The sequence below is a fragment of the Penicillium coprophilum genome (assembly GCF_028826855.1).
Source record: "Penicillium coprophilum strain IBT 35676 chromosome Unknown utg000004l_segment0_segment0, whole genome shotgun sequence".
NCBI classification, from domain to species: Eukaryota; Fungi; Ascomycota; class Eurotiomycetes; order Eurotiales; family Aspergillaceae; genus Penicillium; species Penicillium coprophilum.
The window spans coordinates 6,613,726-6,639,937 of NW_026622723.1; the positions used below are offsets into that span (position 1 = coordinate 6,613,726).

The 26,212-nt window shown below is 48.0% G+C and overlaps 9 protein-coding genes across 9 annotated transcripts; 4 read left to right on the forward strand and 5 right to left on the reverse strand.

Moving 5' to 3' along the window:
* Positions 1 to 487: 487 nt before the first annotated feature.
* N7500_006921 (putative nuclear migration protein (ApsA)) lies at positions 488 to 6,036 on the reverse strand (the record flags this gene model as incomplete). Its single annotated transcript, XM_056678065.1, has 2 exons — positions 488 to 5,515; positions 5,587 to 6,036. 2 exons carry the CDS (start codon positions 6,034 to 6,036, stop codon positions 488 to 490), a joined length of 5,478 nt encoding a protein of 1,825 aa, XP_056533065.1.
* A 1,002-nt stretch (positions 6,037 to 7,038) lies between these two features.
* On the forward strand, positions 7,039 to 8,099 carry N7500_006922 (U2-type spliceosomal complex subunit CWC24; the record flags this gene model as incomplete). The annotated part of the gene is made up of 2 exons (XM_056678066.1): positions 7,039 to 7,575; positions 7,638 to 8,099. 2 exons carry the CDS (start codon positions 7,039 to 7,041, stop codon positions 8,097 to 8,099), a joined length of 999 nt encoding a protein of 332 aa, XP_056533066.1.
* Positions 8,100 to 10,811: 2,712 nt separating this feature from the next.
* Positions 10,812 to 11,749, forward strand: N7500_006923 (DUF3431 domain-containing protein; the record flags this gene model as incomplete). Its single annotated transcript, XM_056678067.1, has 2 exons — positions 10,812 to 11,059; positions 11,128 to 11,749. The coding sequence occupies 2 exons, from the start codon at positions 10,812 to 10,814 to the stop codon at positions 11,747 to 11,749; spliced, it is 870 nt and encodes a 289-aa protein (XP_056533067.1).
* A 635-nt stretch (positions 11,750 to 12,384) lies between these two features.
* Positions 12,385 to 14,633, reverse strand: N7500_006924 (putative phenol monooxygenase; the record flags this gene model as incomplete). Its single annotated transcript, XM_056678068.1, has 5 exons — positions 12,385 to 12,779; positions 12,842 to 13,307; positions 13,364 to 13,386; positions 13,444 to 14,413; positions 14,493 to 14,633. 5 exons carry the CDS (start codon positions 14,631 to 14,633, stop codon positions 12,385 to 12,387), a joined length of 1,995 nt encoding a protein of 664 aa, XP_056533068.1.
* A 569-nt stretch (positions 14,634 to 15,202) lies between these two features.
* On the reverse strand, positions 15,203 to 17,041 carry N7500_006925 (fungal specific transcription factor domain-containing protein; the record flags this gene model as incomplete). The annotated part of the gene is made up of 1 exon (XM_056678069.1): positions 15,203 to 17,041. The coding sequence occupies one exon, from the start codon at positions 17,039 to 17,041 to the stop codon at positions 15,203 to 15,205; it is 1,839 nt and encodes a 612-aa protein (XP_056533069.1).
* Positions 17,042 to 19,421: 2,380 nt separating this feature from the next.
* On the forward strand, positions 19,422 to 19,954 carry N7500_006926 (putative quinol monooxygenase; the record flags this gene model as incomplete). Its single annotated transcript, XM_056678070.1, has 3 exons — positions 19,422 to 19,484; positions 19,621 to 19,733; positions 19,804 to 19,954. The coding sequence occupies 3 exons, from the start codon at positions 19,422 to 19,424 to the stop codon at positions 19,952 to 19,954; spliced, it is 327 nt and encodes a 108-aa protein (XP_056533070.1).
* A 953-nt stretch (positions 19,955 to 20,907) lies between these two features.
* On the reverse strand, positions 20,908 to 22,262 carry N7500_006927 (Dehydrogenase multihelical; the record flags this gene model as incomplete). Its single annotated transcript, XM_056678071.1, has 3 exons — positions 20,908 to 21,203; positions 21,256 to 21,640; positions 21,705 to 22,262. 3 exons carry the CDS (start codon positions 22,260 to 22,262, stop codon positions 20,908 to 20,910), a joined length of 1,239 nt encoding a protein of 412 aa, XP_056533071.1.
* Positions 22,263 to 22,628: 366 nt separating this feature from the next.
* N7500_006928 (uncharacterized protein) lies at positions 22,629 to 24,428 on the forward strand (the record flags this gene model as incomplete). The annotated part of the gene is made up of 2 exons (XM_056678072.1): positions 22,629 to 23,576; positions 23,640 to 24,428. The coding sequence occupies 2 exons, from the start codon at positions 22,629 to 22,631 to the stop codon at positions 24,426 to 24,428; spliced, it is 1,737 nt and encodes a 578-aa protein (XP_056533072.1).
* Positions 24,429 to 25,042: 614 nt separating this feature from the next.
* On the reverse strand, positions 25,043 to 25,868 carry N7500_006929 (fungal specific transcription factor domain-containing protein; the record flags this gene model as incomplete). Its single annotated transcript, XM_056678073.1, has 3 exons — positions 25,043 to 25,455; positions 25,506 to 25,744; positions 25,798 to 25,868. 3 exons carry the CDS (start codon positions 25,866 to 25,868, stop codon positions 25,043 to 25,045), a joined length of 723 nt encoding a protein of 240 aa, XP_056533073.1.
* Positions 25,869 to 26,212: the final 344 nt, after the last annotated feature.

The window sequence follows — 26,212 nt, forward strand, 5'->3', positions numbered from 1 at the left end:
AAGAAAGAGCGGAGCCTATCAGTACAAAGACGACGGCATGTAGTGGTCACAGAAATTATCAACATAAAAGGAGAATATAGGAAAAGAGCAGAGTCAGATTGGAGACACGTTTCCAGCAGGGCGCCAACTGAATTATTGAATGAAGGACAGAGACAGTAGGAGAGTTGAGATCTGTAGAGAGTAAAGAAAGAAAAAGATCGTAGGTGAAGACAAGGCGAATGAAGTTGGGGTGAAACTATTCAAGAAGTTTCAGAGCCCAAAGCTTTATCACCAAATGATTCCAGTTGAGTTTCGGTGTTTGGTGTATGAGGAATTCCACGCTCGTGCGGAAGAGGTTAAGGTGAAAACACTATTAGAAGGATTGCTGGTTGGACAAGAAACAGAAGAAAAGGAGACTCGTCGTCATTATCTTTGTAGGTGACTGGAGCCTGGGTTGAGGACCTGCCCACAAACCCTACGAACAAATGCCAATCTCATAGCACGATGTTCAGTGACGGTGGGGTGAGTGGATACGGTTGATCCTCGGGCTGTACCGACTGGTGCGAGAAAGAGAGCCAACATCGTGCTTGCCGTCGCAACAAGCGCGGACATTTTCGAGTCGGTCTTGTTCCTGCGCTTCGACCACCTGTCTCAGATCATCGGCACTTTCTTGCCCATGAAGACTTTCATTGTGGATACTAGGAGATTGACCTGGCCGTCCCTTCAAACTTGCGATGGACCCCCGAATCGAACTGGAGATGGTGCTGAGTCGTGACGAAGAACGTTGGCGATCATCAGGAACTTGCAATGATGAGTTTGGGTTTGGGACAGGTGAGCTGAGGGCTGGTGATGCGCGCCCGCCGAGAGTCCCAGAAGATCGCATGGACATCGCCGAGGCCGCTCGCCGCTGTTGCTTGTGTGCATTACGAGCGGTGCGGCTATTGTAAGACGAGAACGACATTCGTGCTGTCTGGCGAGAGCTAGATCGGAAGCTAGGGGGGTTGAACTCGTTGATATCGTCGAGGGTTACGCTGTTATTGTCCTCACAGTTTTCGTTGGTCTCTCTTAGAAGGAGGTAAGACAACGCGTTGAACCATGTTTCGTGCCTCTGGCTCGTCGTAGCCGTAAACCGGACTCGTCGACCAGGACTGACAACCTCCAAGCTCCTGCAGTGAAGACCCGGAGGATACGGGTTGTCATCGGCAACCACTCGAACAGCCTCGATAGGCACACTCTTGGTACGGAGCTCACTCTTTCCGGCAGTTTGTGGGTCTTGGGTACTCCAGTACAGAGTACGGGTGTACGGGTGAACCCAGAAGTATCGTCGGTGACGTGTTGTTGACATATCCGATGATCCTGTCTTGCGGGTGTATTTCCAAAGGAATTCACCAATCATAGTTTGGGTAATCGCCTGGATCATGCGTGGGTCCGTATTAGGTCCATAGCCCTGAGGCATGGCGCCAGCATGAGGTGCCATATTGAAACGCTCCTCGATCTCAGATGCAAAAGACGAAACTGAGGATCGTCGAGACATCTGGCTTTGACTTCCTCTTCTCATTCTGGCCTGAGATGAACCAGTTCTTGAAGAGCTAGCGCGCGCAGCCTGTTCGCTTGGCGTAAGTGGGCGCTGGGAGTTCATGCGGTACGCCGATGCTGGTGCCAAAGGAGGCCCCATGACAGAGGTAGGAGATGGCGGAGCGATGTCGATAGACCTCTTCTCTGCTGCCATGATAGCTTCCCGGTGATCGAAGGGCAGTGGGGGGTGACTCGCACCAGATGTCTGACTGGCGGCACTGGTAGGCCGGCGGTGAGTTGGCGTTGTCGACTTCACAGACTGAATTTGCGAAAGGCGAGGTCGTGTCGGAGCCTTGGGGGTCACGTAAGGGGCTGTGGCAATCTCTCGTGAGTTGTCCGTCACCTGGCTGTCAGAAGAAAGCGGGCGTGTGGACACGCGATCCATGAGGATTTGATCTATCTGCTTAGAGGACAGGATTGTCTGGGATCCTTGGTCCATGCTTACTGAACTGGATTGTTGTCTAGCAGAGCGAGTAAGGGCGTTGCCAGAAATATCGTTCAAGGCAAGTCCAGCACCAACAAGCTGATCACTGTTGCCTGTGCTCGTACGGCTGCGAGCAGCGCCAGTTGGCTGGTCTTCGTGGATAATGACAGCTGCCTCTGAAGCGTTTGACTCTGTCGACTCAGTTTGAGTAGAGAAGTCTGCCACCCCGGGGATGACAAATGGCATATATTTCACTGGATGAGTTTCCACAGAGTGCACAGAGGAGAATGACAATGCCGGCGTAGGAGCAAGGCGAGGTCTTGGAATAATAGGCTCCGTGTATGCTGGATCGAGGGAGGAGATTGTCAAGACCGGTGCCTCACGCTCACGTTCTACGTGTTTGATAACATCGACGTATTGAATGACAGGTGGTTCGGGCTCAGGAACAGTTGCTTTGACTGGCGCGGTGGATTGAGTAGTGATCGAAGAGAATGTCAATTCGGGCACCTCGCGCTCACGCTCGACGTGCTTAATAACATCAACGTATTGAATCACAGGCTCCTGCACTGCAAGGGTTGCGTGGACAGGGGCAGTGGACTGGTTGCTAATGGAAGAGAACGCCAAGTCTGGCACCTCGCGCTCGCGCTCAACGTGCTTGATGACGTCCACGTATTCGATAATCGGCTTTGCTTTAGCAAAAGTTGCGTCTATGGGCGCAGTGGATTGAGTAGCGATAGAAGAGAAGCTTGGATCTGGAACTTCACGCTCACGTTCAATGTGCTTGATGACATCAACGTATTGAATGACAGGCGGCAGCGGTTCAGGAGCAGTTGCTTTCACCGGCTCAGTGGTTTGGGTGGTGATAGGGGAGAAGCTCAATTCGGGTACCTCAGGCTCGCGTTCGACGTGCTTGATCACATCGACGTACTTAATAATAGGCTCCGGCACAGCAAGCGTTGCCTGGACAGGAACAGTGGATTGATTATTGATGGAAGAGAATGTCAACTCGGGGTTCTCGCGCTCACGTTCGACAAGTTTGATCACGTCGACGTATTTAATGACGGGTTCTGGTTCAGGCACAGTTGCCTGGATTGCCTTGACAGGTGTTGTCGACTGAGCGGCAACAGACGAGAAGCCTAACTTAGGTACTTCTCGCTCACGCTCAACGTGCTTAATGACATCAACGTATTGAATGACAGGTGGCAGCGGTTCAGGAACAATTGCTTTGATTGGCTCAGTGGTTTGAGTGGTGATAGAAGAAAAGGTCAATTCCGGCACCTCAGGCTCGCGTTCGACATGCTTGATCACATCAACGTACTTAACGATAGGCTCAGGCACAGCAAGTTTTGCATGGACAGGAGAGGTTGATTGGGTTGTGATGGAGGAGAAGGTCAGCTCGGGCACCTCCGGCTCTCGTTCCACGTATTTGATCACATCAACATGCTTGATGATTGGCTCAGGAACCACAACCGTTGGTTGAATGGGACTTGTAGTTTGTGATGAAATTGAAGATATCGTCATTTCCGGCACTTCCGGTGCGGGTAGCTGATGCTTGACAGGTGAAGTGATACCCCCGGTGATGTATGAGATGCTCAGATCAGGCCGTTGAGGGGCAGAAGGCGAGGTCTCTTGGGAAGAAACGGCGGCTATTCCCATCTCTGGGTTAACCAAGTGAGGAATTTCCTTCGTTCCCTCATCGATCTCCCGGTCTGCTGTTTGACTTGGCCGAGTTGCGGCGATACCAGCAGCTCCAGCAACAATGCCAGCACTAATGGAAGACATGTGCTCCCAAGGCTCAGTCATAACACCAGAATCGACCATTGCGGGCTTAGGTGGTGCATCCAGCATTGCATCCGAGGGTCTTCGTGAATCCGATGCAGGCTCCATGCGTGGTGTCGAAGCCTGGGAGGTCACTTCGTCGTCCTCATTGCTATCGAAATCTCCAAGTTCGGCAAAGAGGCTCTGGCCTTCTTGCGCTGCAGGCGCTGGTGCAAAGCTGGGTGCTACAGATGCGCGGGAACTCGAAGGTCGACTGGTTGATGCAAATGTGGCCTCTCCAGATGGACGAATGCGTCTCGAAATGCTGCGTTTAGACCTGACACGGGGTCGGGAGACGTGCATTTGACTCGGAGAGCCAAATGCTCCGTCGTATTCTTCTTCGTCGGAGGACGCAGAGGCCGTGCTGTGATATGAGCTGCGATCGCGAGCTTTGGCCATTATCAAGGAGGAAGGGACTTGGCTGCGAGGAGTTGTCTGTACGTTGTGTTCCGTCTCGGTAAGTTCTGCCGAATCGCTGCTGTCATCGGCCATGCTTTCTACACCGGTTTGGAACGCTTCGCTCTCAGTTGCGGTTGCCCGCTCGTTGGCTGTTTCAAATCCATCTTCCGCCTCGGTAGCTGTCTGATAGATGTCGCTAGGTCCATCAGGAGACTCCGAGCGAGGGCGGTCCTTGGTGGATACTGCCTTGGTGTAGGTTTGGGTAGGACTGATTTGACCGGCATTGTCTTCCCAATCTGTGTCATGAAGCTCAACAAATGATTTCTCCTTGCGGCCGGCGCCTAGAAGATCTGGGCGGGGGGCCTTTCGGGACGCATCCTGCTTTGTCTTTTGGCGTTTGCTAGCTCCGTTTGGCACAGTGCTGTCACGGCGCCGTTGCTCAACTTCATCCCGGGCATCTTGCAACATGCGCTTAAGCTCAATCTTTTCGGTCTTCTCACGGTGAATTGTGCTCTTGAGGTTCTGGATCATGCGATGAGCATGGCCCAGCGAGCTCTTCAAGGTTTCCGATTCAAGATGGCCATGTCGAGGAGTGAACTTGTTGGGGGATTGTGGCGGAGAACTCTCAGGTGTGATATGCTCTGGCTCATCACCCTCATTGTCGTACGGAACATCCCTCGAGCTTTGGTTTTCATGCTCCCGGAGCCTCATGGCAACTGCCTTGGCAAGCTCTTGGTTTTGAGAAGTCATCTCCATCAGCTTCTTTTGGAGCGCGGACTTTTCCGCTTCACCGGAAGTCAGATTCCGCCGCAAAAGGTGAATTTCGGCATCATTTGCCTTCTGCATAAGACTCTGGTCCTCAAGTAACCTCGTATTGGCTTGCCTCAGCTCCTCCAGCTCTCGTTCCACGGCGTTCTTTTCCGCATTAGACAATGTTATAGTACTGTTGAGCCGTTGTTCACGTTCCGCGGCATCCCTCGCAGCTGCCATCAACTCATGTGCTTGAGTCTCTAGCGCCCAGTTTTCGTCCTTGTAGCGTTGCTCACTGTCATCGAGCGCTCGGATCCTTTGTCCATACCCCTCTGCCTCCAACTCAAGTCGCGATTTTTCCAGGTTAACAAACTTGAGTGTCTCATCTCGTTCTGCGAGAAGAGCTTGCAGTTGGCGGACCTGGGCCAAAAGTGAAGTGGAGATTTCAGTCGCAAATTCGATATCGTGGACACGGTTTGATGGTTGGTTGCGCTGTTTGCGAGATGGAACGCTGACTTTGCTAGGGGAATTTGTGGCCTGACTGGCAAACAAAGCGGGACTCAGGGGTGACTATCAAGATTTTATGTTAGTTCAGCTATAAATAAATCGGACCAAACTCAGATGTAAGACCCAGGCGGTACCTTTTGATCGAAAGATGGCGTCCCAAGCTGGGCATCATCCGCGCCTCCAGCAAGACGTTTGGGTGCTAAAAATGCACGTGCCGATTCACGGCCGATTTCATTGTACTCCTTCTCCAAATCCGCAAGTTTGCGTCGCAGATCTGGACCAATCTCTCCCTCATTTTGCTGCTGCTCGACCTCCTTCAACTGCTCGGATAGCTGCCGCTGCTGATCGATGAGGGCCGTTCCTAGCCTTGAAGCCTCCTCCAGTCGACGCTCTGTCTCCACCAAGTGGGCCTCGAGGGCCCGTTTTGCCTGTGCTGGTGAAGACGCATTCAAACTGTATAGCTGTGTGTCAAAGGACGAGTTTCGATGGGAGTCGCGAGACGCAGCTGGCCTTCCGGAGTTCGCAACAAAGGGGTCTTCCATGGATGCAAATGACCCGGTGGTCTCAGCGTTAGATGCGGTCATTATTTGGGAATCGGGAGCCTCAAACGGCGTCTGAATCCTCTTAATGACGAGGACACAGTTGCCGTTGAGATATCGTGCACTCGCGGGTTGATCTTCGCTCCAATTCTAGACTGCGGGCATCATCCGGATCACCGCACTCGGTCAAAAACTGTTGTCGCAGGATGCTTTCCGTTTGGATGTTTGCCGAGCCGACCAGCGACCAGACGTTGTTCGAGATTACCACACGCTGATATTGGTGATGGAATGGGGCGTGGAACACCGTTCAGAGATGTGGAAGGGAAGAGGGGGAAAGCCCACACGATTGAAAACAACAAACACCGAGGACCTTTGGACGAATCAGTGAGCTCCGGATGAGATTGGCCAGACAGGCGCGTAGGGATGCAACTAACCACAACAAAGTGCTCGGGATTGGTAGGAGATCGCAAGCTTTCGGCCTGAATAAACGAAGGACAAAAAGCACAATGTAAAAACGAAAGGACAGTTATTAAGAAAACAATGGGGGAAAAAAAAGAAAGGGAAAGGGAGCGTAGGGAGTGATTGGATAGGTCGAGTTTGGAGGACTCGGCGGGGGAGAAAAGGGAAGAGAACAAGAATGAACGTGCTGTTATTATTGCCAATTGGCGCCGGTGTTTGGGGTTCATGATCGATAATCACCCCATACGGGGGAGTCGGATCGTCGAATCTACGATATTGAGCTACAATATTTCCTCAGAATTGGAATCTTTAAATTTACTATAAAAGCGTATAGAGCATATCAAGAGCTGATTCGACAGGCTGCTGCTTGTATTTTGGCGATTTTCGCTATCAAACGCGTCCCAAAGTGAGGAGGCAGTTTGTCTTGTTTGCAATCATTTTGTCATCTGCTTAGTCATTTTCGAGGGTTCGATTTCCATTATTGGAGAAGTTCGGGCATCTTCCAAAGCTTATAAACTTGATATCTGACATACTTGCTCGGGCTTCTACGATTAAGACTAAGCTTGACCGATACCCAGCATACACAATATGACCGAAGAAAGCGAACTCGCAGACGCCGTGCCCCAAGTCGCTTTCAAGAAGCGCTCCAAGGGCAAAGCCAACTTTCGCAAGAAGCCCGCGACGCCACCTCCAGCTTCTGACTCCGACTCCGACTTTGTATCGTCCGATGATGATGAAGGGCGACGGATTAAGAGACGACGTAAGAATGCAGCTGTTACTGCATCCTCCACAGCAAATGCGACAAGGAAACATCGTGCAGAGGACGAGCCTGTAACCGCGGTTCCCGCTCCATTGACCTCGAGCAACGATGCTACAAAACGTTCCGACTGGTATGATGAGGACCTGAGTGAGAAGAACTTGATGGGCACAACCCGAGCAAATCCAAGCTCTACCTCGCAACCGGACGGAACCTACAAAGGCGCTGCCAACTATCAATCTTTCATTCAGAAAAACCCCGATGCACCAGGGAAATTCGGACCCGTCAAAGCCTCGACCAACGTTAGGACTATCACAGTGATGGATTATGCCCCCGATGTGTGCAAAGATTGGAAACAAACTGGCTACGTGAGTTCTGCCCCCGCTTCCATCTATCTATTATGAATAGTGGCTAACCCGTCTGAAATCAGTGTGGCTTTGGAGATAGTTGTAAATATCTCCATTCGCGTGAGGCGTACAAGGCAGGATGGGAGCTAGATCGCGACTGGGAAGTCAACACCAAGGGCAAGCAATTAAGCGGGCGAGTGGTTTCTCAGCGAAAGGGCGCGGGCAAACTCGAGGAAGACGATGAGGACGATGAGGATGAATTGCTAGAAAGCATCCCATTTGCCTGCCTCATCTGCAAGAAACCATATCAAGACCCTATCATCACCAAATGTGGGCATTATTTCTGTGAAGCCTGTGCCCTACAGCGGTACCGGAAAACCCCATCATGTGCTGCCTGCGGCGAGGGGACTGGGGGTGTCTTCAACGTTGCAAAGAAGTTGAATAACTTGCTGAACAAGAAGCGGGAACGTGCGCGGAAGATTCGAGAGGAGGCGATTGCAAATGGGGAGGAGGTTAGCGATGAAGAAGGGGATGAGAGTGATTAGCCGGGTCCGTGTACCATAATATAAACACAAGAAGCAGCTGGACTGCAACGCTTGTCCTGTGGCAAGGTATCAAAATTATCTACCCTCTCATTGTTGATTATCCCCATTAGTCTACGTTGACAGGAGTACTTCATATGCGTTTGAACGTAGGAGTAGGCAGTCCTGGGGATGCATTCAATAACAAATCAATTGACCCCGAGACCCTCGTAACAATATTCCAAAGATAATACGTATACCGTTTTTCAGGCCTGGTACTAGTTTATAGAAGTGGATGTTGGGTGTTGGGACACTATCGGTACTCCGTACAGTTTGCAAGAAACAATAACTTACACACCCCAAAATATATATCGATATTGCACGGAGTACAACCCGTGTATTTGATTCCAAATAATTGATCACCAGCTCTAATTAAGCTTATAAAGTCGGGATCGATGCCATCGATCATTTCTTTCAGGTTTGACCGGGCATATGCAGGTTCAAATTTGTCTGATATGGTGGCGTTACTATCGCGGAAATACTGTTCGCAGGCAACCATATTCTTGACGGTTTCTGCGCGGATAGGAACATTGTCTTACATGAATGTCTATTCCGGCCGATTCGAGGAATTGCAATCTCCAACTTCAAGATACCTCGCTAAAAGGTCGAGTACAGGTGTGGGACCAGCAAATAGTCTATTCTCGGGATGTACTCCGTACCATATACGTACCGTTTTAGGCTTCTGTCTCAAAGATAGGAGCCTGTCAGGAGCCCATTCACCGATTACCGAGACTTTGAGCGATGTACTCCTCCGTACTCCGTACAAAGTATACCAATCCGATAGTCAAAAAGCCAACATCCGCTAGCCCCGAGAGATCACCGAGATCTTCACTGGTCCAAACATCAAACGAATTAAGAAAATGGTACGTACTTGTCTCAACCACGTGGCAGGATTGCAGATATTCCAATTGATAATCCATTGTCATCCAACAAGGATATAGTACATTGTTTCAAGGGCAACCCTATTTCAAGATTGTTCAGGCGGTACATGGTAATCTAAACGTGGGCTTGGAGAAGAATGTCTCGCTTGGATGTTCCCCGCTTGAGTAAATTAGGTGTCGCTCCCCGCCTAAGGAGTACAAATTGGCCCCTATCAATATAGCGCAACGCGACTACCGACTTGCATTCTCACGAACCTAACTGCTCCCGAGAGATTGACATATTTCCTTGTCCATGTTTCTAACATTGTACTTTTATGATATCGCATCTCTGCTCTCATAGGCCCACAGACGTCAGTACAATACTGCAATGCCGCTGATAGGCCAATCTGTGACCTGATTCTGCCACACCCACACGCCGCCATCAAATCGCCCACATGTCCCCGAACCTTTAAAGGGTCCGATTCAGCTATGGAATACCAAGGAACGCAAAACGTGTCCGTTCCATGTCTTCGTAAGTAGGCTGTGTATCGAAAGAGTTCAATTACAGCCACGAAGGCTCCAACCAATGACACAGCCCCACTGTAATACGAGCCTATATAACGTATTGCGCGTTACAATCACCACAGGATCGCTCCAAGAAAGCTTTTTAGATTGGCAGTTCCAAACCTTCGCGCCTGTATTCCATGGTACTGAAAAAAACAAAACGTGTGTGTCGCCTCAATGGATTTCAGAGAGCTCTGCGATTGGTTCAATAATGACGTTGCCTAGGTCTGACTACGTAGGTACGTATGTAAAACTCGTGCGAATGGGGTCCATTCCTTTAACGTTAAGCCTTTCTCCCGTTCGTCCATGGCTCAAGCGTACATTCTAATATTCTACGCTGAGAAGGGTAAGCGTACCCCAGAGCCAAGCTTTGCCACGTCTTGGAACTAAAGGGTCCAAAACTCCAACCCATGTCATGCCAGGACCAGTATGTGATACATAGTAAACATAATAAAATATATATCGAAGTAGAATCTACGTGATAATTTCCCATCGTAAATGAAATCTTTAATTTGAACATGCGGGAGCGAATGCAGAGTCGAGTGGAGACTAGTAGAAATCATAGACCACGTGCTTGTATTCGAATCCTTCCACCATACGGCAGGAGATTAAGCTTTATTTTTTCACGAATCAGCGATTTCCATGTTCCGGCTATTAGAGAAGAAAAGAAGAGACGTTTTATAAACACTAGAACAGTTAAAGTGATACATGGTCTTAGAATGACATGGTATAACGGCGGTTCATTGAAATCTCAACACGTAATACCCATATGGAGTACTCCGTAGTGGAACTCTAAGGAACTCTGGTACGGCAATTTGAGGCTATAGACCCCCTGTTTAAAGATGGACTCCCCTGAGCTAACGCCTCACAGTGGCCAATAATGATATGAGCATGACATTTGAAAGTTCGGGGTGCGAGTCCACTATAGAAGCTCCCCTCTGCTCTTGGATTGGACTTTATCACCAGTACATTATCTCCCTACTCTGATTTCCCCTTCAATTATTATTTCAACCTTCGACTGTCCATTCTGTATCTTGTCTGGTTTCCTGAACTTGCTATCAGCGCTGTTGCGACTTAGGAATTTGTCGTCAGGGATCTTGCTACTTGGAATCAAGTTTGCCCTTCTATTTCACACCATTATACATCAGAAACAGTATATCCCAATGGCTTATTGTTGAACCCACTACCTTGATATCACTCCTACGGGTTTCTCTCCACGGAGTCCCCCGGAGATCTCTCCTGTGAATTCAGAATGAAGGGTGGACTCCGTATCGCAGGGTTTGGCGTCTTGTGCCTCGTTTTATTCTCACTATATTTACTGGAGGCGCACCTACAAGACATCTGCGATCAATATAGCGCCGGCTCATATGTGATCAATTGGCTAGATCGCAATGATACCGCCCCAAGTCCACACGGCAAGATCATACCGGGTGATAAGGTGATTGTCATGGCCAAGCTGCAAGAAGAGCCTACCAAATGGGTGGAAGAAGAGCTTCCCGAGTAAGTGATTGTTTGCTTTTCAACACTCCGCTGAAGTCGCACGACTGATTGGCTTTCTCTCTACACAGCTGGCAACGAGCAATCTACACTGTCAATCCCTCCCCCGAGACACGACTCAACGGCAGCGCCCTTACGACCCCATTGAACAAAGGCCACGAGTCCATGGCCTACTTCACGTACATAATTGATCACTACGACAAGCTTCCTTCTACCGTTGTCTTCCTCCACGCTCACCGCGCAGGCTTCCTCATGGCCTGGCATGTTGATGCGCCACTTCATGACAATGTCATAGCTATGCGCAATTTAAGACTCGATTTCGTTCAGCAGAATGGCTATGTGAATCTTCGCTGCAATTGGAATCCGGGCTGCAAGAGCTCCCACCGCTTCAATAGTCATGTCACCGACGAAATCTGGTCGGATATCTTCGACGGGACGAGTACGCCTTCGTTGAATATGTCCTCGCCTACGGAGCAGGAGGTTGCGGGCATGAATTATCTTCGCAAGCCTGCCGAGATTGGCGCCGCATGCTGCGCTCAATTTGCTATCTCGCGCGATCAGATTCGGAAGCGTCCGTTGGAGGATTATGTCAAGTTTCGGCAATGGGTTATCGATACGGAACTTGGAGACGCATCGTCGGGGAGGGTTATGGAGTTCTTGTGGCATATTATCTTTGGTATGAAAGGGGTATAGTAAGTTATGGTCAGTGACATTTCGTTGTATTCTTGAACTGACGGTCTTTCGCAGTTGTCCTGATGAAGAATTATGTTATTGTCAAGTTTATGGGCAGTGTTGAATCTGCTCTCAGCTTGAGTATTCATTGCCCGATTCAGCGTCATCTCCCAGGCTGATATTGACATATCGTGGGACATGTGGCGTTATTCGCCCCCTTACACAGACTTTTCCGTCATTATGTGCAAATGATTTCATTGCGTGAGTACAAAAACCCAACCGTACAGCACCTACGTACTTGGAGTTTGGGCAACTATTTCGTTGCATCGGAGTTTTCAAGGGACGTTTTCTTGCTATTCATAAATTCGTTGCGTTCAAGCGAGTTGAGGACAGTGGCTCGTGAACATATTTCGTCACTTTTATCGATTGACATCTGAACATATAGAGTACATGAAATGTTTATTCTTACCATTTGATTTCTCACTTTTCAAGCATATATCTCAGAAAACTCACATCTTTATATGTTCGACCTCCACTATCAAACATGACTCCGTGCTTTACCTATGAAGTAACCTTCAAGTGGCCAAAATATCTTATCATTCAAAATATAAGTTTCTTGATTCTATAAATAACGCCATACAATCTCAAGACAGGCACTAATTACCAGAGATAGTTCGGATACACTGTTTTAGATATTCACCTATCCTCTGCACGTCACCAAGACAAGCAACAGTTCCAACGTACCCATCAGGCCTGACCACCACCAATGCGCCCTGTGTCGGGCTCACACCATAGATACAATACGCATCATCTAAAGCTGACCCATCATAGAAGCGCATCTCAGCCTGTTGCTTCACGCACGTCGGCACGTCATTCCACTCAAAAGACCGATGCAGTTGGGGATGCAGAATAATCTGCTCGATAGTCGACTTGGGGAACTGCGCTTCGAGTAAAGTGATTGCTTCCAGTGCTTGCACTGAGTCACTGTTCTGATCGAGAAGGTCGGTGGATGTCAGACATAAAATGCGGAAGCGGCCAGTCGAAGGTATGTCTATGGAGTTACTTGGTCAGATATCATGTTCGCACCCAAATCCTTCTTCTCGCTTGACCTACCGTCATGAATATCCCGCTGCCACCCATCAGCGTGTCGCAGCAATCGTACATTGAGTAATCTCCGACCTGGTCTCAGGATTCCGGATATGTAGTCCGTTCCTGTGACAGGGTTTGAATTCTTGCTTTTGATATGATTGTGCAAACCGTCTCTGATGACTAGCATGTTTTCTGGGTACTCCACACCACAGCCGCTGGTAAAGCCATTGCCGAGCTCGAAGGCCTGTTGGAACTCTTCTTGTGTCAGTCCTTCAGTTGCGCCCATCTGGCCTGAGAACATGGTAGAGAATTTCCGGTCGAAGTCGATGAGCTGCTCGGCTATTTCGTGACGTTCTGTCTGGTATGTGCTGAGTAACGGGGCTGGGCTGTTGGAATCTGTTGGTTCTGGTACAAGCCCATTGATGTGATACATGAGTTTCCAGGCTAAATTGTAGGAGTCCATCATTGAAACATTCATGCCTTGGCCAGCCTTTTCGGGTTTGAGTTAGCCATGTCCTCGAGAGAGTAGTTTCTGTGAAGACTTACTTTCGGGCTATGTGTATGGCAGGCTATATATGTATTCGTGTTAGTTGGATACCGTGCAGTCCTTTTCACAGCGAGCTTACCGTCCCCAACAATGAAAACCCTCGCCACTCCCTTTGAATCATTGACAATAAACTCAGGCGAGACACGCTGGCCAATTTGATAGGCAGCCCACCAGTCGATAGCATCCTCTTTGGGCCGAAGCGAGTATGGTTTGATTGCATCGGCAGCTTGTTTCAGAATCCCCTCAGGGGTAATCTTACTTCTCCGCTGCCGAGCATCTTCAGCCTTCACACCCTCTACTCCATTTGGCGTTTGATCACACTCCGGGGCCGCGACCTCAGGAACTTGAACATATAACCGAGTGAGGTATTCGCCCGTAGAAATCCTCTCTCTCGGGATAATCATAACGGACCCTGCAGGAGAATGAATAGCACAGCGGCGACGAATATCGGGGAAATCAGTCTCAGCAACCATATCAACCACACCCCAGATATGATCCAAAGACTCCCCTTCCAGCCGCAACCCCATACACTGTCGGACGACTGAATGCGCCCCATCCGCACCAACAAGATGCTTCGTGCGAACTGTCTTCTCGACACCATTTGTAGCCATAGTCACAATCACCGGGAACTCAGCATCACCTTCTTCGTCAATTTTGACTTCCACAACTTTTGTGTTTCGCACAATCCCCCGCTCGGAGTACCGCAGCAGGTCGGTCTCCATGATACGCTCGATCCGTCCCTGGTGGATGGTAGCCTCGTACCGGAACCGCGCTGGAGGAATAACTTCCGGCACAACGGATGTACGTTCGATTACTTTGTTTGGATCAAGGGACGGGTTCCAGAATGCAAATTGCCACATCTGGCACCCTTCGTTCTCGATCTCGGTTGAGATCCCGAGTGATTTGAAGACCTCGAGTGTGCGGGGCTGCACACCATCTGCTTGGCCAGATTTCAGTGTGCTTGGCTTGGCGTCGATACAGAGGAGGGATGTATCGCTAAGCCCATAGCGAGAGAGGAGGAGAGTCAGCATTAGGCCCGCGGGTCCGGCCTAGATGTTGATGTTAGAATTTCTTCTTGTTCGAAAGTTGAATACTGTGTTGGTATCGGGGGAATTGGAGGCCACATACGCCGACCACAACTGCTTCGTATTTATCTTTGTTTTGATCATTGCATTCGAATGGGGGTGCTAGTCGAGGTAGGGGTAGTGCAAACGATGGCAGGACTCTTAAGTCCCGAGATGAGTAGGAATATTCAGTGAAGACCGGCATTGCTGTTCTATGAGTTGGGAGCAGATCAATTGAGAATTTTGATAGCAGAAAGAAATAGCTAGCTATTCTTATAAACAGCTTCTAATCTGGGCTGGCTTTACGGGGTAGAGCTGCAAGTCCCCCGCCATTCTCTTCCGCGGGGGCAAACCGTTACACCCCAAGGATTTGTGATGATCAGCGAAGACTAGGCTTATTGTGGTTGAATGAAGGCTAACCTGTCTTCAAAATGTGTGCGGAAAAGAGGGTGAGGGTTCGGATATATATCTACGAGACATATCTTCACGTATAGAGTTCCAAAAAGGAAACAACCACCAGGATACTACAAATGAAATTAGATGTAGAGGATTGAAAGCTCAGACTGACCGAATCTTATCTTTCATTTACCGAGATAGATCATCTTCTCTCTATTTTGTCTAATTGTAACAGGCGTCCCACAATAGTGGAGTCTCACCCCGCAAGATATTGGGGGAGGAACAATCGGCTGTGGGCATCGGCATTCATCGCTAGAATCATTTGACTATATTGCGAGATCTCAGTGATCCGCATGAGATCTCGTATACAATGTAAATTTATCCATAAGCACCCTTGCCCTCATCTAGCACCGTAGAAAGAACATGCGCAAAAGCCTGTGAAATACCCCAACGTCCACCCCGCTGTAGTAGGTCAATCATCCCATATAATTGATCCAAATCTGTAAATACAGAGTACTCACTACTCTGCGTACTACCAGGACAGCATGCAGCCTCTGCAGCCCCTTCACCCAGCAAGTTGACCTCCGGCGACGTAAACGCCTCCGCACTTACAACATGTTTGGGCGCATATTGTGAAACACACAAGTATACCAGTGCTGCCGAGAATAGCGCACGAGGGACATGTAACGCTGGCTCGGCGGATATACTCATGCGCTCGAGATACCGGGCGATCAGTGATGCGTGCACGAGGCAGCGGCTTGCATCCACAGAAGAGGCCCATTCTCGTGCCGATCCCGATGCTTCCAGGGCCGGGGCCCGACCATCTCGCCCGACTGCTCGTTCTAGAAGGTCCATGTCTGCGTATAGCGATATGAAAATGGAATGCCACAACACGGGTAGACAAAACGGGTCTTGGCCTGTCGTATGGTATGTCTGCCACCACTGAATCAAGAGATTGGAGGTATCTTGACAGACTAGATGGTCGAACGCTTGCGACTTTTTGGCATCTATGAGACGAGCGCTGATTCCTTCAAGGATTCCATACGCAGTAAATCTAGAGTCTTGGCCTGTGACTGGGAATGGATTGGTAGAGAGTTGAGCTTTCAATTGATTTTCACTCTGGATTTGAATTGATTGCTTTAGAAGAACTTCCCATTTGGACGCAGTAGGAGCCGAGAACAATTCGTCAGATGCCAGATGGGGAAATTGGCGAAGTCGATGACTGCGAATCGGTTCGTGGTGATACAGAGCAGCAAGCTCGGCATCGTGGATATTCAATGCGGCTTGAACTCGGGCACGTTGTTCGCTATCAATCCATCGATGCCAACTTTGTTCAATATCTGCGCTGCTCAGAATATCTTGTGGTTGGCTGCAAAGAGCACCTAATCGATTTGCTTCGCGGGCCCATGAGGCAACTGTCCCGTGCAATACATCTGCCAGAACAAGGTACTTGGGCTTCCCAGCTAGAATAGCATAGGTTTGACCCAAAATAGCAGCCTGTACCATAGACAGGGCATCTGGTCGGCTTTCCGACAAGAAGGATTCCCATGATGCTAAAATCGCTTTATCCAGCCGCTCAAATATGCGTGATCCCTGAGCCAGTGCCCGAGAAGACCCGACAAATAAGCTGCCAATGGAGCAGATTGAGAGGAACAATAGAGAGTTTTCCACCGTTGGCCGAAATGAAGGAGCATGTATGACTGGTAATAAAGGATGAAACCGATGAAAGTATAATTTGGCAAAGAGGTTCAGTTGCTCTGAGGATGGTAGTACCTCATCCTCCATAGGTCGACGGAGCTTTTGGGATAGTCCAGCTCGGTAAGATTCATTTGCCTTCGTTTGTCCTGGCAAGTTTGCTCCTATGCCGGCAAATTCTCGATTTGGTTGGTTCTCATCAGATGGCGACATATGGGTGAACCATTTTCGCTTGACTGTGTCCCCAGCCATGTTTGAAGCTTCAATATCTTGAACAGCGCTTCGAACGGGGGTGAAAACATCATGCTCTCCAGTAGATAGACTCGCAACAGGAAACACATTCGGGATCTGCGCCCATTCGGATATCGTAGAGGTTATTGAGAAATCAAGCGCACTGACATCAAAATCGTCTTCAAGGAACCATGCTCCAGGTCCTGAACTGTGGGCTGATTCACCTACTCCACTTTGTGTAGATGCAGTGGGCTGTCCAAAATCGATAGTATTGATGTGAGGTATACTCATTTGACTCGCATTGACAGACAATTGTGGGGAAGCATGAGTTGCTGTATTAGAAGGTAGCCCCGAGAAAACTCTCAACGAATCAGCTGCAGATGGAGGTGTGAGCATCGCAGAACTGTCAGCGAATCCTCGTGGGGATACAGCTGTCAGGCTCTCCTGCACAATACTGTGGCTGCGCTCATGCCGACGCAGGACATCGCTAGCAATATTAATACAAGATCAAACTTGTCTGACCGTCTGGGAAATCTCGTACCTCCGCGAATATAGTTTTCCACAGACAGGGCATACAAAAGGCCTTTCTTTGGTGTGACCACGAATATGTCGAGTGAGATGCTCTTTCTTAGAGAATGTCTTGTTGCATGTATGGCATTTTCGATCATCTCATGAACGTGTCCTATCCATATCATCTGTGGGCTCGAAAATTGGCGGGGTGATTTGGTTGTACTATTGGAACACGGATCTGATCAGACGAAAGACATTGGTCCTACATGTGTCTGATAGAAACGCTCCGCAGAAAGATTCTATGTCAATCGTTCTTGCCAAGATTGTTTTTTCCCGCAGCAATATGCAAATAGGTGTTGAGGATCAAGTCTGGGGTTCCCCCACTTCCCCACATTTCAGCATAAAATGGCGGTTAGTCAGCCAGGGGGTTCTTCCAAAGTTCCACCACCAAGATTCCGACCTCCCAGCCAACGTGGGAGGGTTTCCGACCAAGCGCTGCCTATTACTGCCAAGGTACCACTTCAGATTCCTCAATGATGGAACCTGAGCCTTGAGTATTTCTTGAATAAAATATGTCCAATCTTCTCAAAGTTATCTCGTTGAGTAGCTGTAGCTTTTTAGATGCTGCTTGTCTAGACATTCCTTGCTAGCCTAGCTTTACAGTTGGAAGTATAACAAGAATTAGCCATACGGTATAGAGTAGAGGGTACAGGTATATAAACTGACTTTTCTCTGCGACATATGATATAACACATGCACAGAAAAGTAGGCTATAAATGATTTAGGCACCGGGAATCCATACAACATACTATTAAAAATTTGCTTGGGCACTCGATTCAAACCATCCAAGTTATATATAGAATTCCGATTCGAGTGTGTAAATGACTAATTCAATGCTATATGCAAAATCCGAGGAAACGAAATCCGAAAGCATTAATATTATTATTGTTGCCAAAGAACAATGATCTTAATATTGAACATTCTGGAATAAAACCGACTCGGCGAAGATACGTCGGTTCAGGTAGAAATACATCCTGGAACCTATGGCTAGTATAAGCAAATTTAGGAACTGAGAAGGCATGTATTCAACTGCTCCAATGAGGGATATTTACTCTCAAAATGTGAATTTCCTTTTCCGTCATTCGCTTCTAATGGTAAGGAGAATACATAGTCCGATGGATGAAATGAACTTATGAGAAAAAAAAAATAATCATACGAACAAAAGTGTGTAGAAAAGAAAATAGATCACGGCTAATAGATACCCAACGCATGGCTTACTCACCCGAGCAGGCTACCCACCCCTGTGATCGCATCTCCAATGTTGGGGAGATTATATGTTGGGGCAAACTTCTGATGTTGGTGATCAGCTCACGGAAACACGAGCCATCCGATTGGCCAGTACAACATACTGTAAAGCTGCCATTGGACTCTGGGTTCAAAATAAGGTGGGGACCGCAGCAAAGGAAGATTTGACCATTTTGAGAGTATATGAAAAGAGATCAAAAGAGACCGGGTGATTAAGCCTGCGTGCAGGAAAGGCTTGATAGGTAAGAAAATTGGTAGCAAAATCTCTAAGCATGAATTCCATTTTGAAGACAGGCGATTGACTGTTACCCGGCATAGGCGACCAGATCGGCCGGCGGCTTCCGGAATACACTCGGGAGCCTAATTGGGAGGTTCCGACATTGGGATATGACGCTACTGTACTCCGTTGACCCACTCAACTTGGGATCCCGAAAACTCTCGGCTTCCCGAGGAATGCCCCATCTTAGTAAAACGTCATATTATGTCTAGCTTGCCACTTTCGGGATAGGGCCCAAACAAAAGAACATAGAACAAAGTAGCAAGCACAGTATAACGTTTATGTGAATTATCGGTTTCGGAACTAACTTGTGAATGGAGTTTTCGGCAGGCTGTACCTAGCGCGGTTCCTATTATTTCTGTGTCACTTCTGTTCCCGGTTCTTCGCGGAACTGGGATTATTAATATGACCCCCAATTGCCTATTTAGCACGTGCGCGTTACAAATTCACCTGCTCTTAGGAATATATAACCGCATCCTGGCCTCCTGGAAACATTGAGTCTATCCCTCTCTAACTGCAACTATTCAATTTGCCATATTTTGTGCCATACAACTACGTTCAAGTCGCTAATAGCTCAAAATGTCATCTGAAGTTATCAATCAAGTTGCGATTCTTACGGCCAAACCGGAAAAGCGTGACGAGGTAAGTCAAGTCTTCAACTCCGGCTAACATACCCATGTCCCTTCGGGTCAAGGTTGCTGTTGTCATCAGGAGTACTTTTTCTTCCCCCAAACATAGACCTTTGAACTGACGAACTTTCGTCGCGTCCTACCTATAGCTCGTTACGAAATTAGCCTATATTACCCAGAAGGTTCAGGAGAACGAGCCTGAGACTATTTTATACTATGCTTACTCTATTGCGGATACAAATGAAGTCATAGTCGTTGAGAGGTGCGTCCACACGTTGTCATCTGTTTTCCCTTACCTATTGATGGTCTTTCTTTGACACACTTTTCCTCAGATATGTAAACCAGGACGCATTGGACAAACACCGTGCTGCACCATACTTTCAGGAGCTCATTAGGGACGCCCCAGCACTGTTGGCAAAACCCTTTGAGCTCAAGTCCGGCAGACACTTGCTACAAGACTCGGCACAAGTTATCCGCCTATGATTTGCAATGAGAGTATCTATTTCTTGTGACTCAGTGCCTTCACTTTCTTCACTTTTTGGAAACCTTGTGTCCTGTACGTAAGTATTCTGTATAACCTAACGCAATAAATTCGCCTCGTCGCAAACAGCGTCAGCCGGGTTTGAATGTAATTTTTGAGGTCAAGACATTGTATAGCTAAAATTGATCAGAAATTGTTGCTTTATTGACTGTCCCGTATCGGGATTTAGCGCTCGCATTCAATAAGTGACATTATACAATTCAAATATCAACACATTTTGCGTCTAAGGTCGATACACAATAATCTGTAAAGGAAAATAGCCTCCCTGGCAGTCTGTCGTAGTTGAACCCAAAAGGCTTCTCCTTGGTCATCTCCCACGGAGGACTCATGTCGGTTGACGGTGTTTATCAGTACCGGTGGTCTCAAATAAAAGGTCGCAAGGCAACTTCGTGAGTCTATATGGGCATTGGTTATGTATGTTTTGCTTTAATTGCATAATATTTGCGATTCAGTAAAAATCAATGAAAACTCCCGGGTCTAGTCACTTTGTTAGTTCGTGTGTTGGAATACACACCACTCAGAGCTTCAGTATTTTTTTCCCTCGGTTTTCGTGGAAAGCTCAAGAAGTGAACGGTGGTGACCATGGTGAAAGTTTCTAGCTCAAAGGGCAACAGGTAAGCTACACTTGCACGTTCTGACTATCAATATACGAAACATGACGGATATAGCATTCAACCTGGGTAAATGAGGGCCACCGTACTTTGAATTATCGCAACCCTACCTACAGTCCAAAGAGACCTCCGCCTGGTTCGGATACTGCTAAATCTTTCTTGATTATGAGAGGAAAAGAATTATTGATTGTATTAAGTTATTCACTGAGAGAAAAGATAGAAGATCAAAGAGGTAAGGAGGAGCAAGGTCTTCATCTGCCTACGGCAGAAAGGCTGCCTCTCAACTAGACAGAATCCTCAGATTTGCTCTTGATCAAATCAACCAAACGCTTGTTTCTACTTTGTTCAATCTCTTCCAAGTTGGCCTGCGAAGTCCACTCATTCACTCTCTCCTTAAGAATGTCGACATCTTGAGAATTCAAGTCAAATTCATGCCGGTGCATATCATCCAACCACGTTTTCAACGCCGGCCCCAGGTGGTCCATGAAATGATTGAAGTTTCCACCTCCACCAAGAGTGTTGGTCATGATAGGTCCAGTCAAAGCCCAGCGAAGGCCAAGGCCAGATGTCATAGTTTTGTCTAATAAAGTCAGAGCAAGTCGCACACATTCAACCGAATGGAATATACTAACCAAGGTCCTCGGCTGAGACGATACCCCTCGAGACAAGGCTATAGGCTTCCGCACAAACAGCTGCTTGAAGCCGGTTCGCAATAAACCCAGGAGTCTCCTTCTTAACAAGTACCGGATCTTTGCCCAGGCTTCGGTAAAACTGAAGTGCAGCCGTCACGTACGCATCACCCGTTCCTTGGTGGGGAACTACCTCGACCAGGGGCACTAAGTGCGGGGGATTGAATGGATGGCCGATCAAAATACGGGCCGGGTTTTTGTTACATTCAGTAATGAATTCCGATGAAGGGAGGCCGGAAGAGGACGATGCGATAAGCACATGCTCGGGGGTATTTGCATCCAAATGGGCGAAAAGACTGCGCTTAAAGTCCAGCCTCTCTGGTCCGTTCTTACGTTGGAATATCAATCAGCAACAAAGTCGAATAAACCTCGCTTTGCGATGGTCAACTCACCTCTTGTATCAAATCTACATCCCCAAGATAAGCGTCGATTTCCTCGACAAATTTGAAATTATTCAAGTATTCGTCTTGTGTCACTTTGGCATTGGGTATGCTTGGCCAGTGCTTCAGCAACTGATCACGGAGTCTGGCCTCAGCTCCTGGCGCTGGGTCCGTCACAATGACCTTCAAGCCCTTGGCCAAGAATAATGCCGTCCAACTGGCGCCGATCACACCAGTGCCGATCACACCAACGGTTTTGATTGGAGGAAGAGCCATGCTTTTGACTTGGTAAGCGTGAATTCCAATTCCTGCTTCAAATTGAGATTCTATTCTGTTTGACTGTGTGTGTAATGAGGCCAATAAATAGTCAATGGGTACGGAGTACCGAGGCGGCGAAACAAGTTCAGAGGTACCGAGGTCTACGCACTCAATCGGGAAAGATGCTCCTCGGAAGTGTCTACTGGCTTCCGCGATTTCGAGGTCGAAGCCATCCCGAAAGAAAGAAGATTCTATGGTACTGCCGGGTTCCGGCTGGTTCAAGCCTTTCACGGAGCTCGACGATCTCTGCATGATTGGACGGAGGCATTTTAGCTTTTGTGGAGCTTGATACTTGCAGCCAATGACAAAAAGGAAGGGAAAAAGAATAAATTGCTCCGGTTCCGTTTTGGGAAGCGCCAAGACATCCGGTGCCATTTGCGGCCTTCCGACTCGGGAGCTTCCAAGCTTCGGAATGGGATGATCCATATCTTTCACGGATCGTTGTGTCTATGGCGAATAGGCATAAATACTTCGCCACAACCATGTGTTATACCCGTTCGTCTATGGAAGCTGCACCAAGCCTGCGCTGGTCTTGACTCTTGCCTTTAAACAAGTCTTAGTCCTTTTTCTTCTGCTTTTCTTCAAAAAGTGATTTGGCAACATTCTGCCAGATTCACAATGGCACATCTACACAAAACCACACCGAGCGCCGATATATACGGTCCTGGGACTTTCATGGATACGGAATTCATTCCAGCTCCCCAGGACACTGCTCGAATTTTTGAGTATATTGCAAAGAACACTCCTGGGTTCACTCAAGACAAAAAGCTATGGGATACAGTCAAATTCGAGGGTAGCGAGCTACCAATCATTCCTGGCCCATTCAAGGCCCCTCTCATTGCAGCTGCTCTACATGCCATGTGTGGAGTTGTAGCCCACGAAATTGTCGAAGATCGTGATGGCACATTGGCACGTAGCCAGCAGGTTACTGTCAACACCGATCATGCTGGTATTTGGTTGGGAAAGATTTTTGCCGCTTCCGTGGAAGGGAAAGAAGTATCCGAACTGGTCAAATCGGGTCAACTGTCGACCCTTTTTCAGCGAGACTTTGACCAAGGCTGTATGGCCACACCGATCAGACAACGAACTACTGCTATCTACAAGACAAAGACTCCAGGTGTCTGGTATCAACTTCACGGTTCCCTGGATCCCATTCCGGTCCTCCAATCGATGGGAATCGATCCTGATTACCCTGCCAAGACCTTAGATGAAGCTTATGACTACATCAGCCGGCATGTAGAGCAATGGACCGCAGACGAGTTGGAAATGCACAACATCAAGAATGGCTTTTGTGGCAGCATCTGCTTCACCCCTCAAGGCTGGTCAGACACGCTGATGGGAAAGAGGCTTGCAGATCATCCACTAGTCTGTTACTCTCGACAGTCGCATGCAATTCCGACTCCTCCCTCCCCCTTGCCCAATATCACGGGCGATAGCCGGCCTCTAGCAGGTATCAAAGTGATTGAGCTGGTTCGCATTATTGCCGGCCCTGTAATTGGCAATATACTGGCCGCTTTTGGTGCCGATGTCATTCGTGTGAATTGTAGCCGATTAACAGATCTTGGTGTAAGTGACGAATTTCCGCCCTACGCCTGGTCGAACTCCTTTGTGCTGACTGGTCATGTGTAGGCCTTGCAACTCACCCTGAACACAGGGAAACGCACTATCGATATTGATCTGAACAAAGACGAAGACAAGTCTCGATTGCGGGAACTTATCGAGGATGCCGATGTTTTTGTTCAGGGCTTCCGCCCTAATGCGATCGCAAGGAAGGGCTTTGGCGTCAACGATCTCCTCGAGATGGCCGGTAACCGTGGTAAAGGCATAGTTTACGTCGAGGAGAACTGCTATGGCCCGGACGGGCCATACCATGAAAGACCCGGCTGGCAGCAGATTGGGGATGCAGCCTCGGGATCGTCTTATGTGATGGGCCGGTCTTTGGGCTTCAAGGACGGTACTAGCGTTCTTCCGCCGCTTCCGATATCCGATATGACCACTGGCCTTGTGGGGGCTTTGGGGACTATTATGGCCCTCCGGGATCGGGCTCGACTAGGCGGCTCATATCGGGTAACAAGCTCTTTAGTGAAAGCCGACGCAATTTCATTGGAGCCCGAGATCGGTCTTTACTCACCGGAAGTTGTTGAACGGAGCAATCAGTTGTTTAAATGGGGCCCTATGAATTCTTCCCAGTTTGTGATAGAGATTCTTCTCGTCGTCATGGATGGATGGAAGAGGGTATTCCCGCAATACTTTGAATCCGGAACTAAATCGCTCATGACCAGTTTTGAAGATGGACCATGGGGCCATGTGGACATTCTGAAGCCTGTTGTGCAGTTGAGTGATTCCGTCATCACACCTCGCTGGTTGACACCTTCGGTTCCCCATTGTTATCATCCTCAGAACATACAATGGCTGTAGCTTGATCCTTGGAGAGTGGTTATCTGACTTCCAATGGTGATGGCGAATTCTGACATTACATACTGGTCATTAGATTGATTTGCTGTGGTCTGGAGCAGATCTGGGGGTTGCGATGCTGTGATTCAAGTCAACGGCAGTTAGTGTGTAGATAGGGGCAAAATTTGCTCAGATTCCATCCTTTGTTTCCCATATATCTTCTCCGATTAGCAATCATACAATCATACATTCTTAGTTCTATCCCTCAAATTTGAACAACAGTTTTTGGTTGAGATCAAGGGTATATAGGATAAAAAGATTGTTTCGAATAAGATGTAAGGGAACTTACAATTGACCCAGGGTAGAACTCAGCCAATACGCTAGAAAAGACCATGAATACGTCAGATCAAAGATATTGAAGCTTTCGACACTTGCTTTAATGCAACTTTGACCCTGGTGGTAGGTTTGATTCCTTTTGTGTTTGAATGTGAGCCTCATGTGATGCATTAAATACGGCAAGAGCATGTCCACCACTTTGGTGCAATGAGCTTTCAAAGTTGCATTGGTAATGTTAATCTTTCAGCAGACCTACGCGGCGAGAAAGGTATATGTGTGATTTAGATGAGTCGAAGCCATTGCTACATTCCGCATCTTTCGGCCGGACCGGTCTCGTCGTCCAGTTGTGCAAAAAACAAAGGCCAATCGTTCCAATCAAACGCATAATTTTCGAGCCATGCCAAGTTTTCTAGATTAGTTTGAGACTCCTGCCCTTCCATGGTTGCGCCTTGTATCATTGTGTTGTCATGGTTGATTGCATCTTGGGGGCCTTCTCCGGCAGCACAGTCTGTTTCAGAGCTGCGCATATCAATGTTTTCTTGGATCAACTTGAGAACAGAGCTGCATCTCGAAGCCAACGCAGCGTTCTTTTCATACTCTTTCAAAATATCACGAGCCTTCTGTAAAAGGTTTTTCAAACGAGCAAGGGAGAAATGTTCCACTATCTGTGAGGACATTTGTGCTGCAAGCAGAATAGTTACCGCCATGTATATATCTGATCATCGTTAGCTGCCCCGTTGTCCCTCGTGTACAGGAGTCACTCACATGAGACAGTGTACCAGTTCGATGGTAATATATACGCTTGCGTCTGCTCTGGTAGATTTCTGACGATGAAACCTATCATATCCTCAGCAGCTTTGACACATTGAATCTGGCACTGAAGGACCACGTTTCCGATGATTTGAGCTTCCGAGTACAAGTTGACACCAGAAGCGTTTTCTGCTTTTGAATGGTGCACCTGTGATAGGAAAGGTCTAAAAAGGAGGAGTCGGACAGAGAGATATCTGCCAACAAAAATTAGTCCGCGTTTCACGTTTGCAGGTATTAAGATACAAACCGGGCGCGCAAAACGTTTGCTTGACGTGTGATGTGCTTTGTCGGCGTCGGATCTTCAAGATTCGATGGCATTCGAAAATATGAGTGAAGACTCTCGGCCCAATTGCAAAGGTCTGACTCTATTCTAAACAGGCTCGTGAATTTTTCAAAGGATAATGGTGAGTTCAACTTCATACCATTGGAATCTCTGCTTGAGCCAAAGTCGGCTTTATAATCAATGGAGTTATAGAAGGTTTCCAGCACGTCTCCTATGATGTGATGTAGTTGACAGAATGATATGTAAAACTTCGCCTTCGAGGGCAGAGTCATATTTCCAGTGCCACCAAAATCCATTGAGTATAGCACTAGAGTATCCAATCCTTTTTTGCAACAGCTTGGGAAACTTTAGGTGCGCAGCCAAAAGTCATGGAAGCAAT